The sequence below is a fragment of the Bos indicus genome, chromosome 7, assembly GCF_029378745.1.
Source record: "Bos indicus isolate NIAB-ARS_2022 breed Sahiwal x Tharparkar chromosome 7, NIAB-ARS_B.indTharparkar_mat_pri_1.0, whole genome shotgun sequence".
NCBI lineage: Eukaryota > Metazoa > Chordata > Mammalia > Artiodactyla > Bovidae > Bos > Bos indicus.
In genome coordinates, this window is record NC_091766.1 from 25,325,147 (window position 1) to 25,349,493 (window position 24,347).

A 24,347-nucleotide genomic window follows, 5' to 3' on the forward strand; every position below is an offset into this window, starting at 1 on the left:
TTGAGACTAAAGAAACTGTATAATTTGAGGTGTTGCCTTCCCTGCCTGCTCCAGTTACATCTGTGATCAGAGATTTCAGCTGGCAGACTGACTAGATAGATTCTCAATTAGAACCGTAATGGGATGCAGTGAACCTTATTGTCATTGCTATGTCAACAACTCCATTACTCAAAGGAGGCGGTCATGTCACCAGGATCGTTTGACTTAGGTTTCACACAGTCCAGAGATCTGCATTGTACTCAATCCTGTCTGCAGTTCCCACACAGGGTAATTGCTGGATTGCATGTTGGGTTTCTTTGGTTCCTGAGAATGGAAATGCTGCCTTCTTGCTTAAGTTCAAAGACTGTGGAACTTGATGGGAAATCTTACATATTTTCACATACTGTCTGGGATCAGGGAATTCTGTATACCAAAGTGGGGAATGAATGGAGTTTTGAATATCTTTAGGGCATTATTTGACTGCACAACTCCAAGGGATGTCATTTACATTAGAGTAGTTGTGGGTAGCTTTCCTGAATTATGCAGTGTCCATCTGTGCAGCTGTGGACCATAACTGCATTCTACTGACAGTTAAATAAATAATACAGTTAACTAAATAATACCACTTGGACAGCTGATGTATGGCTATCACTATGACTCATTTCCCTTCTCTTCTGGGGCTTTTTGGGGACACCTCATCTGTTGACCTTACTGCTTTTCTCACTTATTATCTGTCCATCTGTTCCTTTTCTCACTTCCCATCTCATCCAGTGTAGATTCCACAGTCTATAAATGTGTCCTAACGCATTTGCTGTTCTGAATCTTTTTCTTCTCTGACAGACAAAACTCTAGTCCTGGATGCACCCTTATCTCTCAGAGAGTTTCTCTGCTGCCTAGAGCTATTGGAAAAAGTCACAACACAGACAGACGGAGCCCACTCTAAGTTCCGTCTTGTTCATCCACCACAGAGACGTGCTGGATGTCCCCTGGGAATCCTCTGTGGATTCTTAAGACAGCTCCCTGTCCTGAGAGGTATCTTCGGTGTCCATCTCAGTTAGTCCATGACCTGACACTCCAGCCAACTTCTGCCAGCGACCTAGCGTCCACCTCCTGCTTCACAAGGAAAGGAAAAGGTATCCAAGAGGTCATGACTCCTTCTCCTCTGCTGTATAAAATGCCGACCTCTCTGTGCAGTCTGCTCTTCCTCCTTTGGGTTACAAGAACAGGGCTTTTGTTCTTCTATCTAAGGATAGCTCCTCTACACAAATTCTGGTTTCACTCTCAGCCTGATTCCTTAGGGGTCTCGTACTAGAAATTATTGTCTTTTAGAAAGCCTTGTCTCTTCCACAAAACAAAAAACAAAAGAATAAATAAGCAAAAAACGAAAACAATTTTTTTTCTCTCAATCCTAAAGCCCCTGCAGATCTATGCTAGTCTTTACCTCCCAGAAGCCTATCCAAAGGTTGTCTGGTTGTCTACATGATGATAGTGTCACCTTTGTTACCTAGCACTGTTTAGCATCTCTAATTATACTAAGAGGACCTGAGAAATACAGCAGAATTCTCAAATATATTGAATTGTATTCGTTTGAAATAAAATGGTAACATAGGCTATAATAATGATAGAAAGCAGAAACTATTAGCAAGGATGTGGAGGAATGAGAATCTCTTTCACTACTGGTAGGAATGTAAAATCATGAAGTTATTTTGATAAACAGTTCGACACTTGATTTAACAGTGAAACATATATTCGCCATCAGATCAGATCAGATCAGTTGCTCAGTCGTGTCCGACTCTTTGCGACCCCATGAATCGCAGCACACCAGGCCTCCCTGTCCATCACCAACTCCGGGAGTTTACTCAGACTCACATCCATCGAGTCAGTGATGCCATCCAGCCATCTCATCCTCTGTCGTCCCCTTCTCCTCCTGCCCCCAATCCCTCCCAGCATCAGAGTCTTTTCCAATGAGTCAACTCTTCGCATGGGGTGGCCAAAGTACTGGAGTTTCAGCTTTAGCATCATTCCTTCCAAAGAAATCCCAGGGCTGATCTCCTTCAGAATGGACTGGTTGGATCTCCTTGCAGTCCAAGGGACTCTCAAGAGTCTTCTCCAACACCACAGTTCAAAAGCATCAATTCTTTGGCGCTCAGCCTTCTTCACATCCATACATGACCACAGGAAAAACCATAGCCTTGACTAGACGGACCTTTGTTGGCAAAGTAATGTCTCTGCTTTTGAATATGCTATCTAGGTTGGTCATAACTTTCCTTCCAAGGAGTAAGTGTCTTTTAATTTCATGGCTGCAGTCACCATCTGTAGTGATTTTGGAGCCCAGAAAAATAAAGTCTGACACTGTTTCCACTGTTTCCCCATCTATTTCCCATGAAGTGATGGGACCGAATGCCATGATCTTTGTTTTCTGAATGTTGAGCTTTAAGCCCACTTTTTCACTCTCCTCTTTCACCTTCATCAAGAGGCTTTTGAGTTCCTCTTCACTTTCTGCCATAAGGGTGGTGTCATCTGCATATCTGAGGTTATTGATATTTCTCCCCGCAATCTTGATTCCAGCTTGTGTTTCTTCCAGTCCAGCGTTTCTCATGATGTACTCTGCATATAAGTTAAATAAACAGGGTGACAATATACAGCCTTGACATACTCCTTTTCCTATTAGGAACCAGTCCGTTGTTCCATGTCCAGTTCTAACTGTTGCTTCCTGACCTGCATACAAATTTCTCAAGAGGCAGATCAGGTGGTCTGGTATGCCCATCTCTTTCAGAATTTTCCACAGTTTATTGTGATCCACACAGTCAAAGGCTTTGGCATAGTCAATACAGCCCAGCAAAAGACTAATACTTGGTTATCAGATGTGATACATCCGTACAGCTGGAGAAGAAAATGGCTACACCCTCCAGTATTATTGCCCCTTGAATTCCATGGACAGAAGCGCCTGGCAAGCTACAGTTCATGGGGTCGCAAAGAGTTGGACACAACTGAGCAACTGATATAATATCCATATAGTGGAATATTATTCAGTAGTAAAAAGAATTGAAGTGCTGACTCATGCCACATAGCAAGCATGGATAGTCCTCAAGAACATTATGCTAACTAAAAGAAGTTGGTCAGATAAAAAAAAAAAAAATTCACATACTATTTGACTTCGTTTCTGTGAATTTTCCAGAAAAGGCAACTTTATAGTGAGTGACAGAAAGATCAGTAGTTGACAGAGCCTGAGGATGAGCACAGGGAATCTTCTTGGAATAATGCAAGTGTTCTAAAATTGGGTTATGGTGATGGTTGCACAATTTAATAAAATTTATGGAAAATTATTGAATCTTTCATGTAAGATGGGTGAATACATGCTGTGTAAGTTAAACTTAAAGGAATTTAATTTTTGATGAGTTCGCTAATTGTACCAATTCTTTAATATGAATAAAAGTGGAATTATATTAGAAAATCAAAATAGCAATGTTTATGTTTCACAGGATAACTTTTTTAATTTTTTTTAATTTTTTTATTTTTATTTCTTTTAAAATATAAATTTATTTTAATTGGAGGTTAATTTCTTTACAATTCTCTTCATCACGTGGTAATGAGGAAAATATCTATTTACAGCTCACTGAGTCCAGCATACCAGTTGTTAAGCAGCTTGCTCCATTTTGTCCTTTGTTAATGCACTGCACCTCTGACCTTCTCTATGAATGGTTAGCATAGTATACAGTAACATTTTACCCAGAGTGAAACTGTGATGAAATGTATAGCCAGTCATAACATTTAATTAAGGCCTCTCAGTACTCTTTGACCATAGTTAAAATGCTAGTAAAGTCTGGGACAGAATGTTTTTAATCTGATCAGGAAATTTAAATCTCTTTTCAATATCTAATATTTGTTCACATTGTACTTATTAGTATTTCTGGAATAAGTAGGTTACATTGTAAGTTTGAAAGCAAAATGTAACCAGATAAGAAAGTAGATTCAGTGCAGTCTTAAAGAAGGGAAATACAAGCAAAAGAAATAAGGAATGGTTAACTCTGTTCCTGGAAAGGGGGGTCTGGGATTGATTATTTAGGGTTTCACCTGGAAAGGTTCTTTGCAGAGGATGTTCTTGTCTAGATAGTCCTCTTCTCCAAAAAGAGCTAAAAGGACATAATTTTAAGAAGGTGTTGTAGTTAGAAGAAAAGAATTTTTGACAAATTGATTTACTTAAGAATGAAATTAGGACTCTATTCAGGCTTCTCTGTGGGAATCCTAAAAGTGTACAGAATGTGAACATAGGTATATATGAGTGAATCTATCAAAAAGTAAGCATGTTAGATTTTTGGTGAAGAATGGACTTTCCCCTACTTGTTCAGGACTGGATATAGTTTATCATAAGTCTGATATTTATTTAAAAGGGGAAAATAATGTGTTGTCTGAAGGATAATAGAGTATGTTTAAAAAATTTACAACCTAGCAATGTGTGATGTGGGGAGGGAGCATGTACAAGGTTGACATATCTACAAGTATAATACAAAGATTGTCTTCTTCAAAAACGTGATTTGTAGCCAGCACATCTGTTGTTCTTATGTAAGGGATTAAAATGAGCTATTTTTGTTGAAGTTCAGCTGCAGAGTAACAGAATGTTAAACCAACTTGCTACAAAGGTTACCTATTTTGGAGTTTGTTTCCTTTGTATTGAACTTTTAAAATGTTTTTTTTTTCTCTGACAAAGCCTTATTCTTCATTAAAAAACAGAATTTTTTTGCGACTTTAAGTTGTATTTTTGTCATGTTACAGGATTCAGATGACATCTAAGTTGTTTTAGTTTAGCATTTCGAATGTTAAATTAGGCCCAAGTTTGATTTTTTTTCCCCCCAGGAGCAGTTTTTCATAAAAATGTTACCAAAATTATTGACTATTTTTCCACTGAATGTAACGTCGTTTTGTTTTTACAAAAATCTGAAATAAACTTGTCTGGCTTTCCCCTTCACATAGAATTAGGTTATTTGCATAAGGGCTTATCAGGAAATCCTGAATATCACCTTACATTCCCAAGAGTTAATAAACTGTATGCGTACAACCTTTGTTTAAAGGAGGGGAAAACTTTTTTGCGTATTTTGTTGTAATTCTGTAAATGTTAGTCATTTAACTGGTCAGTCTTTAGGAGACTGATGCTTCTGTGATTTCTTGTGTCTTTCAAAGTACAAGCAATAAATTAAAAGCTTATTAATGAACTGTGGTGTTGGAGAAGACTCTTGAGAGTCCCTTGGACTACAAGGAAGTCCAACCAGTCCATCCTAAAGGAGATCAGTCCTGGGTGTTCATTGGAAGGACTGATGCTAAAGCTGAAACTCCAATACTTTGGCCACCTCATGCGAAGAGTTGACTCATTAGAAAAGACTCTGATGCTGGGAGGGATTGGGGGCAGGAGGAGAAGGGGACGACAGAGGATGAGATGGCTGGATGGCATCACTGACTCGATGGACGTGAGTTTGAGTGAACTCCGGGAGTTGGTGATGGCATGCTGCAATTTATGGGGTCGCAAAGAGTCAGACATGACTGAGCGACTGAACTGAACTGAACTGAATGGTTCAGCTCTGCTTAAAATAATACATATTTATGTATGTGTATGTATATATGTACTAATCATCTTATAAGGTCATTATAGCATGGAAAGATAGAAATGCCCAGCTTTCAAGTTGCTTATAGTCTAGATCAGTCCTTCTTAAACTTTAAGGTGACTGTGAATCTCCTAGGTGACTCAGTGGTAAAGAATTTACCTGCCAATGCGGGAGACATGGGTTCAATCCCTGGGCCATGAAGATTCCCTGAAGGAGGAAATGGCAACCCACTCCGGTATTCTTGCCTGGAGAATCCCCACAGACAAAGGAGCCTGATGGGCTATCAGTCCATGGGGTAGTAAAGAGTCAGACACAGCTGAGCGATTAAAACAATATCAACAGTGGATCTCCTAAATATCTTGGGAAATGCATATTCTAGTTCAGTGAGTCTGGGATGACAGCTGAGTTTATCTCTAACCAGTTCTCGAGTGATGCATGTGTTGCTGGGCCCATGAACCACTTTGAGATGCAAGGGCCATCATAGACTATTCTTAATATGCATAGAAGAGCCTGCCTATAGATCATATGTGACATACATTTGCTGAAGTTTTTATTATCATGGAACAGAGCTGGACAATGGTACAAGCATCTTCTAGAAATCAGAGATCATATAATATTAACTTGGAAAGAACCCATGATCATGGGCCTTATTAGTACCATCTTTCTAGGTGAGCTACACAGAGAACTAAACAGGCTGACAAGGAAACGAAAACCAAACTGTTAGTACTAAATGATTATAATCAATCTAGACCGCCTAAATATACATATATATGCGGTATGGCAGGGTGTGTCGTCATTGGTTCTGTTTTGATTTTCTGAACTTTTCTCGGGACTTCAGAATATTGACAGGTACAGAGGAGTCATTAAAGCAGGTGCCTTCAGGGCACAGGTGGGGAAGCCCAGTGAGTGGAGAGGGCTGGGTGGCTGGGCTGTGGTGTCATAGAAGGGACTCTTCACCACCGCCATGCAACGTGACAGACCTAGCATGGCCAGGACATCCAGCTTTTTAAGAAAAGCCAGAAGTACAAATTTCATGTGAAATTTCCCAATTTACAATGTTGGCTACTCATTTTAAAACATTAGACGGGCCAAGAAAACACATCTGTGTCCCAGACACAGCCCTTGAGCCACCTATTTACAATGTCTAGGGTAGAATACATTGAAGTTTTGTAAGGCACTTCTCATTATCGGCAAATGCTGAGTTTTCATGATGGAATTCTCTGGCCTTTTGTCATTCAGCATTTTGATGGGAAGAAAGTCTCTTGTTTTATGAATTTGGAGGTGCTGGTTTTGAGATTGGTGCGTGGCTATAAAACCTGTCTCTCTGCCTTCTTTCACATTCCAGATTACAGGACAGGTCCGTGTTTCACTCAGGTCAACAACCAGATGTGCCAGGGGCAGCTCACAGGCATCGTGTGTACAAAGACTCTGTGCTGCGCCACCACTGGGCGGGCCTGGGGTCACCCCTGCGAGATGTGCCCAGCCCAGCCTCAGCCCTGCCGACGGGGCTTCATCCCCAACATACGCACTGGAGCTTGCCAAGGTGAGTGAGCCTTCAGCCCGTGTGCACCGAGTCATCCACCCAGTTGTCTGGGCTCCTTTCACTACACTATGGGGATCTGCCACGGTGGATGGGAGCCTTTAACTCAAAGCTGTTTCCCAGAGGGGCCTTATCATCTCTGATGATGAGGGGCTTGGCTACAGATGGCTTATCTTCTGGCCACTTAGCAAATTATTGTTAACTGACAGAGAGGGAGAAGAGGGATATGAAAAATTAGGGGAAATTTAAAAAACATTTAAGACAATCAGAAGAGAAGCCATTCCATGTCTTTATCCAGATGGCGTTACACATTCCCTACTACAGCCCCTCAAACTATGCATATGTAAATATCTGGGGGACACATTTTTTCTGTCTTTCCCATCTCATTAAAGATATGAGAACCTGAACTCAGGTGACAGGGAAAAAGTGAGCCATCTGAGATTATCAACAGTGTCTTCAGAGACAAAGCAGTAACCCCAACCGTGACTGCAGTTACTTCTGAGTTTATTAATCAGTCGGTTACAATCTTGTCTCCAGGCAATCTTCCCAACCACATCCTTACATATATGTATCAGGGCTAGATCCAGGCCCTGAGGATGCTACAACTATCAACTTTAACCCAAATAGTAGAAATTGTCATATGCTTACTGAATAATTAATTAATTTTCAGCCAACGTGATTCTTAGTCTTCTTAACAGCTTCTCTGATATATGGATTAAGTGCATTTTTAAAGCTTAGAACAGGGTGCTGTGATGAGCTTTCAAGCAGTAGTAGGGTGAAAGGAAAGTGGAAAGTACTTTTGTATTATTCAGAGAAATGATGTTATTCATTATTACACATGGGAGTTAGTTAAACTTTGTTACAATTAAATCATATACAAAGTCAGATGTGAAATCTTTCAAGTTGATGTTAGTAACCAGTGTCAGCAGCCAAAGATGGATAAGCTTTATACAGTCAGCAAAAACAAGACTGGGGCCTGACTGTGGCTCAGATCATGAACTCCTTATTGCCAAATTCAGACTGAAATTGAAGAAAGTGGAGAAAACCACTAGACCATTCAGGTATGACCTAAATCAAAGTGAGAAATAGATTTAAGGGACTAGATCTGACAGACAGAGTGCCTGATGAACTATGGATGAAGGCTCGTGACATTGTACAGGAGACAGGAATCAATACCATCCCCAAGAAAAAGAAATGCAAAAAGCAAAATGGCTGTCTGAGGAGGCCTTACAAATAGCTGTGAAAAGAAGGGAAGCAAAAAGCAAAGGAGAAAAGGAAAGATATACCCATTTGAATGCAGAGTTCCAAAGAATAGCAAGGAGACATAAGAAAACCTTCCTCAGTGATCAATGCAAAGAAATAGAAGAAAACAATAGAATGGGAAAGACTAGAGATCTCTTCAAGAAAATCAGAGATACCAAGGGAACATTTCCTGCAAAGATGGGTACAATAAAGGACAGAAATGGTATGGAGCTAACAGGAGCACAAGATATTAAGAAGAAGTGGCAAGAATACACAGAAGAACTATACAAAAAAGATCTTCATGACCCAGATATCCACAATGGTGTGATCACTCACCTAGAGCCAGACATCCTGGAATGTGAAGTCAAGTGGGCCTTAGGACGCATCATTATGAACAAAGCTAGTGGAGGTGATGGAATTCCAGTTGAGCTATTTCAAATCCTGAAAGATGATGCTGTGAAAGTGCTGCACTCAATATGCCAGCAAATTTGGAAAACTCAGCAGTGGCCACAGGACTGGAAAAGGTCAGTTTTCATTCCAATCCCAAAGAAAGGCAATGCCAAAGAATGCTCAAACTGCCGCACAACTGCACTCATCTCACACGCTAGTAAAGTAATGCTCAAAATTCTCCAAGCCAGGCTTCAGCAGTACGTGAAGCATGAACTTGCAGATGTTCAAGCTGGTTTTAGAAAAGGCAGAGGACCCAGAGATCAAATTGCCAACATCCGCTGGATCATGGAAAAAGCAAGAGTTCCAGAAAAACATCTATTTCTACTTTATTGACTATGCCATAGCTTTTGATGAGTGGATCACAATAAACTGTGAAAAATTCTAAAAGAGATGGTAATACCAGACCACCTGATCTGCCTCTTGAGAAATCTGTATGCAGGTCAGGAAGCAACAGTTAGAACGGGACATGGAGCAACAGACTGGTTCCAAATAGGAAAAGGAGTACATCAAGGCTGTATATTGTCACCCTGCTTATTTAACTTCTATGCAGAGTACATCATCAGAAACGCTGGCCTGGAGGAAGCACAAGCTGGGATCAAGATTGCCAGGAGAAATATCAATAACCTCAATATGCAGATGACACCACCCTTATGGCAGAAAGTGAAGAAGAACTAAAGAGCCTCTTTATGAAAGAGGAGAGTGAAAAAGTTGGCTTAAAGCTCAATATTCAGAAAACTAAGATCATGGCATCCAGTCCCATCACTTCGTGGCAAATAGATGGGGAAACAGTGGAAACAGTGGCTGACTATATTTTTCTGGGCTCCAAAATCACTGAAGATGGTGATTGCAGCCATGAAATTAAAAGACGTTTCCTCCTTGGAAGGAAAGTTATGACCAACCTAGATAGCATATTAAAAAGCAGAAACATTACTTTGCCAGCAAAGATCTGTATAGTCGAGGCTATGGTTTTTCCAGTGGTCATGTATGGATGTGAGAGTTGGACTGTGAAGAAAGCCGAGCGCTGAAGAATTGATGCTTTTTAACTGTGGTGTTGGAGAAGACTCTTGAGAGTCCCTTGGACTAAAAGGAGATCCAACCAGTCCATCCTGAAGGAGAGAGTGTTCATTGGTAAGACTGATGTTGAAGCTGAAACTCCAATACATTGGCCACCTGATGCTAAGAGCTGACTCATTTGAAAATATCCAGATGCTGGGAAAGATTGAGGGCAGGAGGAGAAGGTGATAACAGAGGACGAGATGGTTGGATGGCATCACCGACTCAATGGACATGGGTTTGGGTGGACTCTGGGAGTTGGTGATGGACAGGGAAGCCTGGCGTGCTGTGGTTCATGCGATCACAAAGAGTTGGACATGACTGAGCGACTGAACTGAACCAGTGTCAGAGGTTGTTTATCCAGCCCATGTAAATGGTATATTGCGGAAAGCCAGGCCACTGTCTGTCCAAACCCCAGATGAGAATTGGTAGATTCAGGACCTGTACATAACCTCAATCCATCAAATTATAAAATCTGAGTGCTCTGCATAATTTGGTAAGTATATTTCTGACAGTGGCCTCCAAAGATTTTTCTTAAGTTTTGTAGTTTTATAAAACGTAGTTTTAAAAATGGTCTGCATCTGAACTCTTTTCGAATCAGAACTATAGGGATACCCAAGGGATGACCCTGTTGTTGTTGTTTACTCTTTAAGTCCTCTCTGACTTTCTTGCAACCCCATGGACTGTAGCCCGCCAAGCTTCTCTGTCCATGAGATTTCGCAGTGGTTTTGCCATTTCCTCCTCCAGGGAATCTTCCCAATCCAGGAATTAAACCTGCATCTCTTGGGTCTCCTGTATTGACAGGCGGATTCTTTACCATTCTGCCACCTAGGAAGCCCCAAGGGTGACCATATAACCCAACAAATTATCAGCTTTATATTTAATTGCATGTAAAAGCCTTGCCAGCTGTGGCCTTAGAATGGTTTTGTGAATATTTTGTCTCTTGGATTAGTACCAACCACAACAAATATGAAAATCAAGTTAAATATAATTTTTAATCTGTTGTTTACTGTGGATAATAAAATTCTAAATCATTGATATGACTAATGGTATGATTATATAGAGTTCCTGATAAAGCAACATTTTTTTCTCCAGAATATATACTATGCTATTAATATATCAGTTCAGTTCAGTTCAGTCTGTCAGTCGTATCCGACTCTTTGCAACCCCATGAATCGCAGCACGCCAGGCCTCCCTGTCCATCACCAACTCCCGGAGTTCACTCAGACTCACGTCCATCGAGTCAGTGATGCCATCCAGCCATCTCATCCTCTGTCGTCCCTTTTCCCTCCTGCCCCCAATTCCTCCCATCCTCAGAGTCTTTTCCAATGAGTCAACTCTTCGCATGAGGTGGCCAAAGTACTGGAGTTTCAGCTTTAGCATCATTCCTTCCAAAGAAATCCCAGGGCTGATCTCCTTCAGAATGGACCGGTTAGATCTCCTTGCAGTCCAAGAGACTCTCTGGAGTCTTCTCCGACACCACAGTTCAAAAGCATCAGTTCTTCAGTGCTCAGCTTTCTTCACAGTCCAACTCTCACATCCATATATGACTACTGGAAAAACCATAGCCTTGACTAGACAGACCTTTGTTGGCAAAGTAATGTCTCTGCTTTTGAATATGCTATCGAGGTTGGTCATAACTTTCCTTCCAAGGAGTAAGCGTCTTTTAATTTCATGGCTGCAGTCACCATCTGTAGTGATTTTGGAGCCCAGAAAAATAAAGTCTGATACTGTTTCCACTGTTTCCCCATCTATTTCCCATGAAGTGATTAATATATAGCATATAGTATTCATTTACTGTACTACATAGAATTCCTAGATTAGATAAAGATTACTGTATAATTTATATAATTTAACATTACTATTAAAGATAAAATACTGTATAGATCTACTAGATTAACACTGACTGGATTTGCTAGAGTAAAAACTTTTGTTTATCCTCTGGCACTTTTCACCTTCTAATGCACTTGCCTGTCTATTGTCTTTATTGCTTTTGAAAGTGAAAGTGAAGGTGTTAGTTGCTCAGCCGTGTCCGACTCTTTGCGACCCCATGTCCTGTAGCCCACAAGGCTCCTCTGTCCAGGGAATTCTCCAGGCAAGAATACTGGAGTGGTCCCTTCTCCAGGGCATCTTCCTGACCCAGGGATCAAACCTGTGTCCTACATTGGCAGGCGGATTCTTTACCTTCTGAACCATCAGGTTAAGCCCCTCTTGCTTTTACTCTCTCCCAACTAGAATGTAAGCTCTGTTTCGGCAAAAATCTGTTATATTCATTAATGTTTCTGAGGCATTTAGAATAGTATCTAACACGCAGTAGATACTCAGTAAATATCTTTTGAATTAATAAATGGAATTGATATTAAAATATTCTTGAAAACCACTGTTTCATAGAAATAGTCCTGGTTGAAAAAAGCCCTTAATTTCTACCCAAAAAAAAAAAAAAAATCACAAATTACCAACTCTCCTCATCTTTTGTATTTGTAGTTAGACTTTTTTACGGTGATATTTTGTCAAAGAGGCCTAGTTTTTCTGAACACAATTATGGAAAATGTGTCATCTGATCTGAAACTTCCTGAATGTCCTTCAGGATTGAGTAATGTCTGAAAGCTTATTTGTTTGATTTTGTTTATGCAGCAAAGATAAGTTTTGGGCTCCATTTGACTAAAAATATAATGGATTAATACAGCTACAGGAGCAAAATGAAATTTGCCACATGGTTAAAATGTCTGGAAAAACAAGTTCTGCTTTATTTCAAAATCATGGCATCGTCAGAAGGCTCTCAATTAAACACTAATCTTCAGTTCAGGCTATTTTAAGACTACATCTTACTGTGATTTCATTTTCCCCTTTAAATTCCTAGACTGTTTCCCAAATACTCTGCCAAATTAATTTGGAAGGTAATAGAATGGGAAACAATAAGACAATAAAACATGATACATGTCATACTTTTTTATAATAGTGATCTTTTTAAAGGGGTAGTTGAAAATTTTTGTAGAGTTGAAAACATTTAGCTGTGTAGATGATAGCAGTAAATAGCTTAATGTTGGTTTTAAAATACGGTTTATATTAGCCAAGAGAGGACATTGCTGAAGTTCTAAATATAATACTATCCTGTAACTGGTGCAATTAGTGAATTACTTTAACTGCAGCCTAGGAGGGAATGAAAGGGATCTTATAATCAAAAAGTAACTGTGAAAAATGAGATCCAATATGAAATTTAAATGATACTTAAAAAAACATTAAGCTGTGAGGAAACTAGTAATTTTTTTGTTTTGTTTTTTACTTTTCACTGTTGCTGTCATGACTTTCTGGACTTAAATAAGCGGTGTCAGAAGAAACCCCTTCCTAGGGTGTTATGAGGTCAGTCATAATGATTCTTGACTCCTTCCATGTTGAGAGCGTTTCAGTTCTAGTCCATAAGCCTAAATCTAATCTACATTTAGGCTTGTATATTCTTCATTTTATTAAACACAAAGGAACCAAAGATGCCTCACATAGGCCTTAAAATTTAAGCTAGCATAAAATGAGTGAATTAAAGGCATAAAAAAGTGGCATTAAACTGTTTTTCAAAAATATTTGTAAACTTCACATAAATATGTCATGAATTGTCACTTGCATATGTTGTATTATTATTATTTTTTTACAGTTAAGTTCTTTTTAAATCTTCACTGACTTACAAGTTCACTCTAATTAGAAGGAAATTTTATTTAAAATTAATACTTGACTTTGGGTCTTTGAGATTTTCAGATAGTGTAAACTTAAAATTTTAAAGAAAGTGCAGAGAGTTTGATAAGAAGCTGCTGCAGGCAATATTCCTTGTAGAAGTTTTCAAATCAACCTGATTCTTCTTAGCACTCTCTAGTCTTTCTTCAGCAGAAAATGACTCCATTTAAAGATGAGTACTAAAGAAAAACTGAAAAAAAAGAGAGAAAAAACATGAGGAAAAGATAGAATTATCTAAATTAACACAAATTTCATGTACTCTTTTATCTCATGGAAATGAAAAATAATGTGTTTCTGCTCTTAACACGTGCTCGAAGAAGCACTCTAAGAGTTCAGTAAAGACAATCAGAGATGCATAGTGCATACTGATCATACTCAAGAAAGAAACTGAAGGAATAAAAACTTTACCTAATGAAAGGCAAATATTACACATACACATATGGACTTAACATAAAACTGAACAAAATCATGACAAAGGTTGATAAGCTTGAGGAAATCACAAAGTGAAATGTCAGAGGACAATAAAGACTGATTGGAAAGAAGCAGAAAGGTGGTAAAGAAAGCTGAAGCAATGAACAGAAAACAACAGACAAATTTTCTAAAATAGAAGTTTCAGTTTGCAGTTTGGAAGGTATAGCAGTTGACTAAGAAAGAGAAGATAAAGGAGAATCTTGTGGGCATAATAAGACAGAATAAGCAAGTATCTTCTTTAAAGGGAATACCCTAAGGGGTCTCAAACTTCTCTCGAGCAACTCATAGACCAGAAAACAGTGTAGCAGGGTCTACAGACTTCTGGCCTTGATACATATTTTTGTAAATAGAAGTATTTTAGGTGCTCTGCAAAGAATCAACTCTAGGGGGGACCAGAGTGGAAGAAAAAAAAACTCAGAAGTTTCCTGTGACAGTCCAGGTGATATATGATGAAGCTTGAGACCAGAGTAGAGGCAGAGAGCCAAGATTTGAGATATATTTGGGAAGCAAGCACTTGGTACTGATGGGAAGAAGTGAGAGGATGCCCAGTTTCTCTCTTAACGTTTCTGATTTTGACATTGGGATAAACAATGATGACATCTGTTGAGACAAAGAGGATTGAGACAGAACCATGCTCTGTTTTATTTTATTTCAAGTTTGAAGTCCTACAGGTAGTAAGTTATCAATATTTACTTATTGGGATGATCATTTATTCAGCTTTGGAATTTTGTGAATGCATGAATAGATATTCTGGCCGAATCAAACCACACTGAACCGTTGCCAAGACAGACTATATGTCTTAGGCCCCAGATAGAGACAGGACTATTTTTCAATTGCTATACTTAAAGACTGACATTTGTTTTTGTAGAAATATAAGTACTGTGTATGAATATCTATGGAGTGTAGAAATAACTTACATTTTAAAAGTGAATCTTATTTGGGGACAGACCAAGTTAAAAAATCATGCACTATTAGTACAGTAATAGGAGTTGGTCCTTAGTTCCCGCAGATATAAATTAAACGAACCATTTTTATATGCCTGTAGTGCTGGCACATATTTTTCACATTTTAATGTCAGCTAAAAATAATATACCATCTAATACTAATTTATATAATAAAATCAGTTTATTATCTCTTAAGGCAAGTTTATTTGGAGAAGTTGGAGAATAACCGAGTTCATAAACTAGAATTACTATTGCTTTGTCACATTATTTATAACCTTAGTAGACATAGACTGAAGTGATTGTCTAAGGTTTAAGTTTCAAAAGATTTAATTTTATTCGGTAAAATTCTTATATGTGATTTGAAGTTATCCAACATTTAAAGAAATAATAAGCCTCTGCCTGAATTGAAGGGAAGAACAGAAACACATCTGTATAATTTGTCCAGTGGAAAACCCATCAGACATTAGTGGTTCCTTATGCTAGCTTGGAAGATGCAGAAACTCTTGCATAATTTGAAGGTCTGAGGCTGGCTTCTTTTGTTTTTATAGGGAACACTTGTGTGTGCCTCTAGGTTCCTGTTGATTATTTCAATAAGATTTCTTTAAAACTTTCTTTTTTATTTTAGTGATTAATGATCTCCCTAAAAGAAATTAATTCTGTATCGCTGCGTAGGATATTTCAAAAAATAAAAGTTCTATTTATTTTTTCTAGGAAAAGTACTTTTCAGGCAATTACAAAATAAACCCTGTAAAGTCAGAATGCTTTTTCCTTTGAAAAATTACTGAATCTACTAAATATGTAGTCAAACTTTTTATGAACAGTACTAAGGGATTTACAGGGATTTGGCCTCATTTTTCATTTTATACCAAAATATTCTTTCTTTGATTTATCTACCAGGAAAAAAGCAGTTTCTACGGATGTTTTTTACCACTGTAATGAGGGTAGAAATGTAGTACATTTTTAAAATAATGCAGTTTGAAATGTTGTAAATTAAACTCTTCAGTATGTAAACTTCTTGTCATATAATTCATTTTAGTTGCTTTTTGTTTGGATCAGATATCCTTTAATAAGACAGTGATAGCTATTTTCATCTCAGGATAACAATATTTTGTGTGCTGTGCCCAGTTGTGTCCAACTCTTTTGCGACCCTGTGGACTGTAGCCTGCCAGGTTCCTCTGTCTGTGGGATTTTCCAGGCACGAATACTGGAGTGGGTTGTCATTTCCTTTTCTAAGGGATCTTCCCAACCCAGGGGTCAAACCCTTGTCTCCAGAGTCTCCTGCATTGTAGATGGATTCTTTACTGCTAAGCCACTGGGGAAGCCCCAGTTTACACAGTAAGATATACCAAACTTGTGGGTTTACCAAAAAATAGCAGGATAAGTCAATATACACTGACATAGAAATGTATCAATAAAATGTTTTAATGGAAAAACATAAGAGGCAAAACAACACATATAGTGTGATCTTATTCTGATTAAATTAATGGGCCACCACTCTGAATTTGTCTATGAATAATTCTAAAAGAACAGACTACTAATGTATCAATGGTTATCTCTTTTAATTTTCTGTTTTTCTGCATCTTTAATATTTCTTACAATGAGTACATCAATTGTTATATAGATATAATATTAATAAATCTGTTACGTTGGCCTGTCGATTTGGATAGCTAATGTAAATCTGCATAAGCTTATATATTGTATGCCCTTTTATATAGCATGTTCATCATAACAATATACTGAATTACCTTTTACACAAAGAGAACTTAAGGTGAATTTAGATATAAAGTGAAAGACTCAGAAACTCTAAATAAAGAAAATTTTCCCAATCTCCTATAATGTGTTAGCTGTAGTTTTTTTATACAGGGTGTTTATCAGGTGGAGGACATTCCCTTGTATTTCTGGCTTACTGAGATTTTAAAAAATCTATTAGTGATCATGAATGAGTGTTGAACTTTGCCGTTGCTTTTTTCATATCCAAGAGATATTCATATGTTGTCTCTTCCTTAATCTGTTTGATGAACTGATTTATGTTTGAATGTGGAAGCCTTAAATTCCTGGAATAAATGTTTTACTTAGTCATGATATGTTAACTTTTTATATATTGCTAAAGTTGACTGGCTAATAATTTTTGTATGCTCATCCCCAATTTAATCACAATTTAATCACAATTATGATGATTTATTTTAATATGAAGCTTTGGCTTCAGGGTAATGCCAACTCAGTGAAATGGGTTGGGCAGTGTCCTCTCTTCTCTTTTCTGTGTGATTCTGTGTATATTTCTTTCTTAAATGTTTGAAAGAATTTAACAGCAAAGCCACCTAGACCTGAAATTTTCTTCGGGCAAAGATTTTAAACTAAGACTTAAGTTACTTTAATAGATGTAAGTCTTTTCAGATTATATGTTTGTTCTCCTGAGGTGATGGAAAGTTAGAGGCTGCTGACTATTCATCACCAGGAGAGTGGACAGACTGAGAAAGTAGCCTTGACATATGCATGATCATGTGTAAACAGCTAGTGGGAAGCTGCTGTATAACACAGGGAGCTCAGCCTGGTGCCCAGAGGGATGGGGTGAAGTGGGGGAGGTGAGCACGGAGCGAGGCTCAAGCGGATACCAAAACAACATTGTAAAGCAATTACATTCCAATTAAAAATAAAAGGAAGTCTTCTGTAGCAAATCAAAGCAAGGGATTGGTTGTCCACAAAACACTATGGATGGATTTTAGAAACAGAATTCTGAAAGTCAAAACCAAGAGACAAAATGAGGTCTTTAATGTATACCATTTACCTAAATTAAAATACATGCATACGAAGGGATCCTGACTCCCCTCACATTGTTGCTTTGAGAACAAGTGGATTTCTGCTATACATTAAAAAAATACGCATGTGTAGATAAATATTCTGAAAATTAGTGATATCTATATCGAAAATACTTTCTGCTTACAGATGTTGATGAATGCCAGGCTATTCCTGGGATATGCCAGGGAGGAAACTGTATCAATACAGTGGGCTCTTTTGAATGCAAATGTCCTGCAGGTCACAAGCAGAGCGAAACTACTCAGAAATGTGAAGGTGAGTATCTCCCTTTCAAGGGACATGTCTGACTCTGAATCTGGGAAAAATTTAATCACAATTATGATCATTTATTTTAATATGAAAGTGAAGGAATAACCTTAGAGTAGTTTTGTATTGGTTTGTATATTTAATGGGTTTCATTTGGAAAAAAGAACCCGTATCATTTTACATTTGGTTTAGCTCAGTTTCTGTATTGTAGTGAGAATGGTAGCAATCCAACAATTTTTATATTTCCTTCATAGTTTTCTATTTCACTTATGAAATTATATCAAACATTAAAATTAGGTAAAGATAAGTTCAAGTGAAATATATTAAAGCAACGCATTAGAGGTACTCCGTCATATGTTATAAAATAAAGACTTTAAGTTTTGTATTGATATTGTGCGTAACTGACCGTCTAATAAAAGACAAGTATAATTGACTCAAGGAGGGTTTGGAAATTATCACAGCAGGTAATCTCCCAGAAAATAGCTTAGTCAAGTAAACATCTTAAAAAAAAAAAACTAATACTTTTCGGAATATGAGTTTGGGACTATAATATTGAAATGTAAATTTTATCAGCATTCCTCAAATAGAATAAATTCACTTGTTATATGTATCTTTGAAAACTTTATCAAAATTATGAAATTCAGGAAGCTTCTAAGTGTGTCTAGTTTTAATTAATATAGAGGTTTAGGAAATTATGATGCTTCTGGTAGTGTTAAAGTATAATGTTTGTCTTTTCCGTTATTACTTAAATCAATTTATTATTAACTGAACTCATTTTCTGAAAGCTTTAATAGAGTATATCTTTTCTCATTTTGTTACATAAGTGTTTTTATCTATTCAGAGTTTTAAAAAACAATTTTGGAGTTTTTGCCAGTCTAACTTTTCTGAGGTGGAAAAATATATATGGAAAATTCAATAATCTGAACTTATTCCTCATGCCTACTAGGATATTAACTGAGAGCATTTTTTTTTTGATTCAATAGTGCTAAACATATATAATAATTACTTCTGGTGAAAATATTATCACAAGTTCATTTAGACCTTTTACCTTCAATACCTAGTATATATAATTAAGTCTTTTGTTTTTTTTCCCCTTTCCAAAAGGCAGTATTTGGGATTGTTTCTGTTCAGTTCAGTTCAGTTCAGTTGCTCAGTCCTGTCCAACTCTTTGCGACCCCATGAACCACGGCACGCCAGGCCTCCCTGTCCATCACCAACTCCCGGAGTCCACCCAAACCCATGTCCATTGAGTCGGTGATGCCATCCAACCATCTCATCCTCTGTCGTCCCCTTTTCCTCCTGCCCTCAATCTTTCCCAGCATCAGGGTCTTTTCAAATGAGTCAGCTCTTCACATCAGGTGGCCAAAGTATTGGAGTTTCAGCTTCAGCATCGGTCCTTCCAGTGAATATTCAGGACTGATCTCCTTTAGGATGGACTGGTTGGATCTCCATGCAGTCCAAGGGACTCTCAAGAATCTTCTCCAACACCACAGTTCAAAAGCATCAATTCTTCTGTGCTCAGCTTTCATTATAGTCCAACTCACATCTGTACGTGACCACTAGAAAGACCATAGCCTTGACTAGTTGGACCTTTGTTGACAAAGTCTCTATTTCTGCTACTTGATTATAAAAATTGTGTCCCTCTCTGTCAACAAAAAACGTGGGAAAAATAAAATCTAGAGTATAATGATGGAGAACAGGTAGGAAGAGGAACTATTTCCTAGATAAGAAGTAGAGTATGAATACACACGGAATTGGACTAGAGAGTTAGGGATGTGCAGGAAGTCTGGGTTGGACTGCTATTTCCTTGCTGTGTTCTGTATTTTTCTTCCCCCCTCTTTTGGGGTTGATTCTGTTGCTCAACCTTTTATCACCACCCCACTCCTTTACTTTTTTACTTCTGGAGTCATATACAAACTAGATCCAAGGGGGTGGACTTAGGAACAAAAAGAGAGTTTGATTATAGGTAAGAAGGTACAGCCACCAACTGATGAGAGTGGTTATGACAGTTCCATTAATCATCCAACAATGTATTACTTCTTAGTTGAAAATGGAATGAGCATTTTCTACATCACATTTCATCAAAACAACATGTAGAGCCAAGACAGAGTTTGGCTAAAGACAGTGCAACTCTTTATTCACACTCGTCTATGTTCTTTAGGAAAGGGGGCTATTGATGTAGTGGAGGCACCACCCAGAGCCCTGAATCCAGTCGTCTCTTTCCTTATTTCCTCCCAAGCAGCCAAATCTATTTAACCAATGGCCAGAAAAAATTATATGATTTAATGTTTGGGACTGGTGGGGAATAGCAGAATTAGAAGAAGTGGTGATTAGAATTTGAAAACTAAAGGCTTTATGAAGCCTTGACTTTGTGTCTATGTCATATTTATTTGGATAGGTCTTAAAAGTGACTATTATCAATTTTCTTTGAGTTATACTGTTTCTTTATGTAAAAGAACAAGTGGTATTTCCTTACATAAATTTATTTAATGTAATTTGTGGCATAATGTATCTGGAAAGACTGCAAACTGTTGTTACACTCAGTTACAAGTTTTAAGTTATAGTCAGTTAATACAGTATCAATGTAAAAAGTGTTGCCATGAATTTAAAGTTAGTGTTTATTCTAAATAAAAATACAATGATAGCAATTACTTTGAACCAAATGTTGAAGGTAAGATATTTTAACTTTTGTATGGATTACAATGAATGTTAAAATATAGAACTAAAAGATTTAAATGATGCCCTTCCTATTTCTGTTGTAGCACATTTTATATTTCTGTTCATATGTCAGTGAAATTCTCCAAAGAAATCTTTTTTAATCTGTAAGTTACTAGATCTGTTCAGAAATAAGAAAGGTGACTCCATCACATTTTCCTGTGATTAGGAAAATGGTGGTAGCATTAACAAGAAATTGTAAAGTCAGCTTAATAACTTTGATAAATTGTCTTATTGATTTCTTGTGTTACTTGTTTATTGACCATCTCACTTCAACACTTGAGTAAGGTCATTGAGGACAAAAACTCTGTCTTATTTCGTGCTGATAAATTTCATTTATTACAGATCCTGAAACAGTCTTGATATATTGTAAGCTACATTGATTCATTGGGAACAGGGTGTATAGTAAGTTAAGTTCTTTTACCTGGGTTGAATGTCCAAATGAAAAGAAAATATGGGGCCAGAGTTGAGACTGTATTTGGAAAGAAGCCAGTGATCTTCATTATGGGAATTTTTGCTTTATCTGATTTTTTTTCACTTCCTTAATAATTTTGTTTCACTTTGGTTGTAATTCAAAGGCTAAGAGGATAAACATTGTGCAGTTCAGCATTTTTAGATTTTTGTGTCATTGTCCCTCTTTCAGTTCAGTTCAGTCACTCAGCCGTGTCCAACTCTTTGCGAACCCATGGACCACAGCATGCCAAGCCACCCTGTCCATCACCAACTCCCAGAGTTCACTCACTCAAACTCATGTCCATTGAGTTGGTGATGCCATCCAACCATCTCATCCTCTGTCGTCCCTTTCCCCTCCCACCTTCAATCTTTCCCAGCATCAGGGTCTTTTCAAATGAGTCAGTTCTTCACATCAGGTGGTCAAAATATTGGAGCTTCAGCTTCAGCATCAGTCCTTCCAGTGAATTTTCAGGACTGATTTCCTTTAGGATGGACTAGTTGAATCTCCTTGCAGTCCAAGGAACTCTCAAGAGTCTTCTCCAGCACTACAGTTCAAAAGCATCAGTTCTTCAGCACTCAGCTGTTATAGTTCAACTCTCACATCCATACATGACCACTGGAAAAACCATAGCTTTGACTAGATGGACTTTTGTTGGCAAAATAATCTCTGCTTTTTAATATGCTATCTGGGTTGGTCATAACTTTTCTTCCAAAGAGCAAGCTTCTTTTAATTTCATGACTGGAGTCACCATCTGCAGTGATTTTATTTTGAAGCCCCCCAAAATAAAGTCTGTCACTGTTTCAACTCTTTCCCCATCTATTTGCCATGAAGTAATGGGCCATGATCTTAGTTTTCTGAATGTTGAGTTTTAAGCCAACTTTTTCACTCTCTTCTTTCACTTTTATCAAGAGGCTCTTTAGTTCTTCTTTGCTTTCTGCCATAAGGGTGATGTCATCTGCATATCGGAGAAGACAATGGCAACCCACTCCAGTACTCTTGCCTGGGAAATCCCATGGACGGAGGAGCCTGGTAGGCTACAGTATGGGGTCCTGAAGAGTCGGACACGACTGAGCGACTTCACTTTCACTTTTCACCTTCATGCACTGGAGAAGGAAATGGCAACCCACTCCAGTGTTCTTGCCTGGAGAATCCCAGGGATGGGGGAGCCTGCTGGTCTATGGAGTCCCACAGAGTCGAACATGACTGATGTGACTTAGCAGCAGCATCTGCATATCTGAGATTATTGGTATTTCTTCTGCCAATATTGATTCCAGCTTGTGCTTTATCCAGCCCAGTGTTTCTCATGATGTACTCTGCATATAAGTTAAATAGGCAGGGTGACAATAAACAGAGGTCAGGGACCTTCACTCTCTATCTAAAAGAAAGAACTGTCTTCTGCTTTGAGATATCTTCTTAACTAAAATCTTCTCCAAAAGGCTTGTTCTACTGAATCTTTGAGTTTGAACATACATAGTTTATACTAACATGAAAAAATGATGAGGGAGTGTTCATCTCCTAATTTAACATTTGAAACCTGTCAGTCAATATCTATCATTAAGGTTTGTTTTGTTTCATATCATTAGGAGAATTCTCTTGTGGGATTATTTTTTCACATTTAGATGTAGGCTAGTGTCCAAGCAGAGAGATGCTGCTGCTGCTGCTGCTAAGTCGCATCAGTCGGGAATGAATATAAATATATATTTCTCTGCGTGTATGTGTGTGTGTTTGTCTAAAAGAATCCCTTATCTTTCTCCATCACTAACTTAGTACCCGAGATTCAGTAAAATCTCTTACATTTACTAAAGTCATGTCTTATTTTTCCTAAGTCTGTCATAAAATGGCCAAAGTGATTCTTTGGTGTAGTAAACTATTCACATCCAAAAAGAAGGTTGTTTCAGTTATTTACTCTTTTCAAAGATTTACTCATCTAAATCTGTCTAATTTAAATGAAGAAAAGTAGAACACGTCAATATAATAGGAAAGGGTATATCAGAATACTGTCCACATTTTTTTATATAACAAAAAATGTAAATTTGAACTTCAGTCTACTTGGATAAGCACAACTAGGTACCGGATGTCCTTACATGATCTCCTTTTCCACACTATACCTTCTCTGACATTCCTTGAGTTATTCTTTCCTGGCTTAAATGGAAGGCAGAAAAATAGCATCATTATATTGGAAAATTTCCCTTCAATGGCCCTTCATATGTCAAATAGTTGTTTGCAATTTATTCTGAAGAGTCTTCAGCTTTGTTCCATTACCACAGGATTTAGTTGTTTGGGATTTCTGACAACAAATATATTTATTTATACTCATGAAACTCATGAAAGTTGTTGGCACAGTGTCATTAGTGGCTGTTCCAACTCTGCTTTGATAAACCATGGAGAATAAACGTCTGTGCTAAACTGAAAAGCGCTTGCTTTTACTCATATTTCCAAAAGTTTATTAACTTTAAAATAAATAATAAATAAGCTCATTGACTATTTCCCAAAAAGAACACTACATATTAAAAATTGAGCTTCAAGTAAGAGAACTGTAAATTTGGGGAAATGTTTTAGGTCATTCATTTAAAAACACAAAACTGTCATCTTTTAAATCTTCTTAAAAAGAAATTTGCAGCACTGTATTTAAAATGTAAACGAACTCCCTCTTAAAGAATCCGCCTGCAAGGCAGGAGACCCCGGTTCTATTCCTGGGTCAGGAAGATCCGCTGGAAAAGGGATAGGCTACCCCCTCCAGTATTCTGGCCTGGAGAATTCCATGGACTGGACAGTCCATGGGGTCACAAAGAATCAGACACAGCTGTGTGACTTTCATTTTCACTTCACTCCCTTAAATAAGAAACACCAGGCTCCTAAACCCAAACCTACTTTCTGCTCTCGTAACAATGAGCACTTTTTATTTTGCTTTATAAGTAATTCTTTTGTTTGCATCTGCCTGTAAGTAATGCACCAAAATAGCGTTAATAAAAACGAATATTTATGGAGCACTTAGTGTGCTCTCAGCTACACTTAAACCACTTTGCATAGGTTTTCTTATTGAGTCATAATACAGTGCTGTGAGTTTGGTTACTGGTTTTTTAGTAGTTTTTTATTTATTTATTTTTGGCTGTACTGGG

At 37.8% G+C, this 24,347-nt stretch overlaps 1 protein-coding gene across 1 annotated transcript in view; it reads left to right on the forward strand.

The window, feature by feature from the left end:
* FBN2 (fibrillin 2) overlaps positions 1-24,347 on the forward strand; it is a 222,618-nt gene that overhangs the window by 52,768 nt on the left and 145,503 nt on the right. The window contains exons 6-7 of the mRNA XM_070793212.1: positions 6,922-7,119; positions 17,943-18,068. Of these exons, the coding sequence (XP_070649313.1) occupies positions 6,922-7,119; positions 17,943-18,068 (324 nt within the window). The remainder of the gene's footprint in view (positions 1-6,921; positions 7,120-17,942; positions 18,069-24,347) is intronic.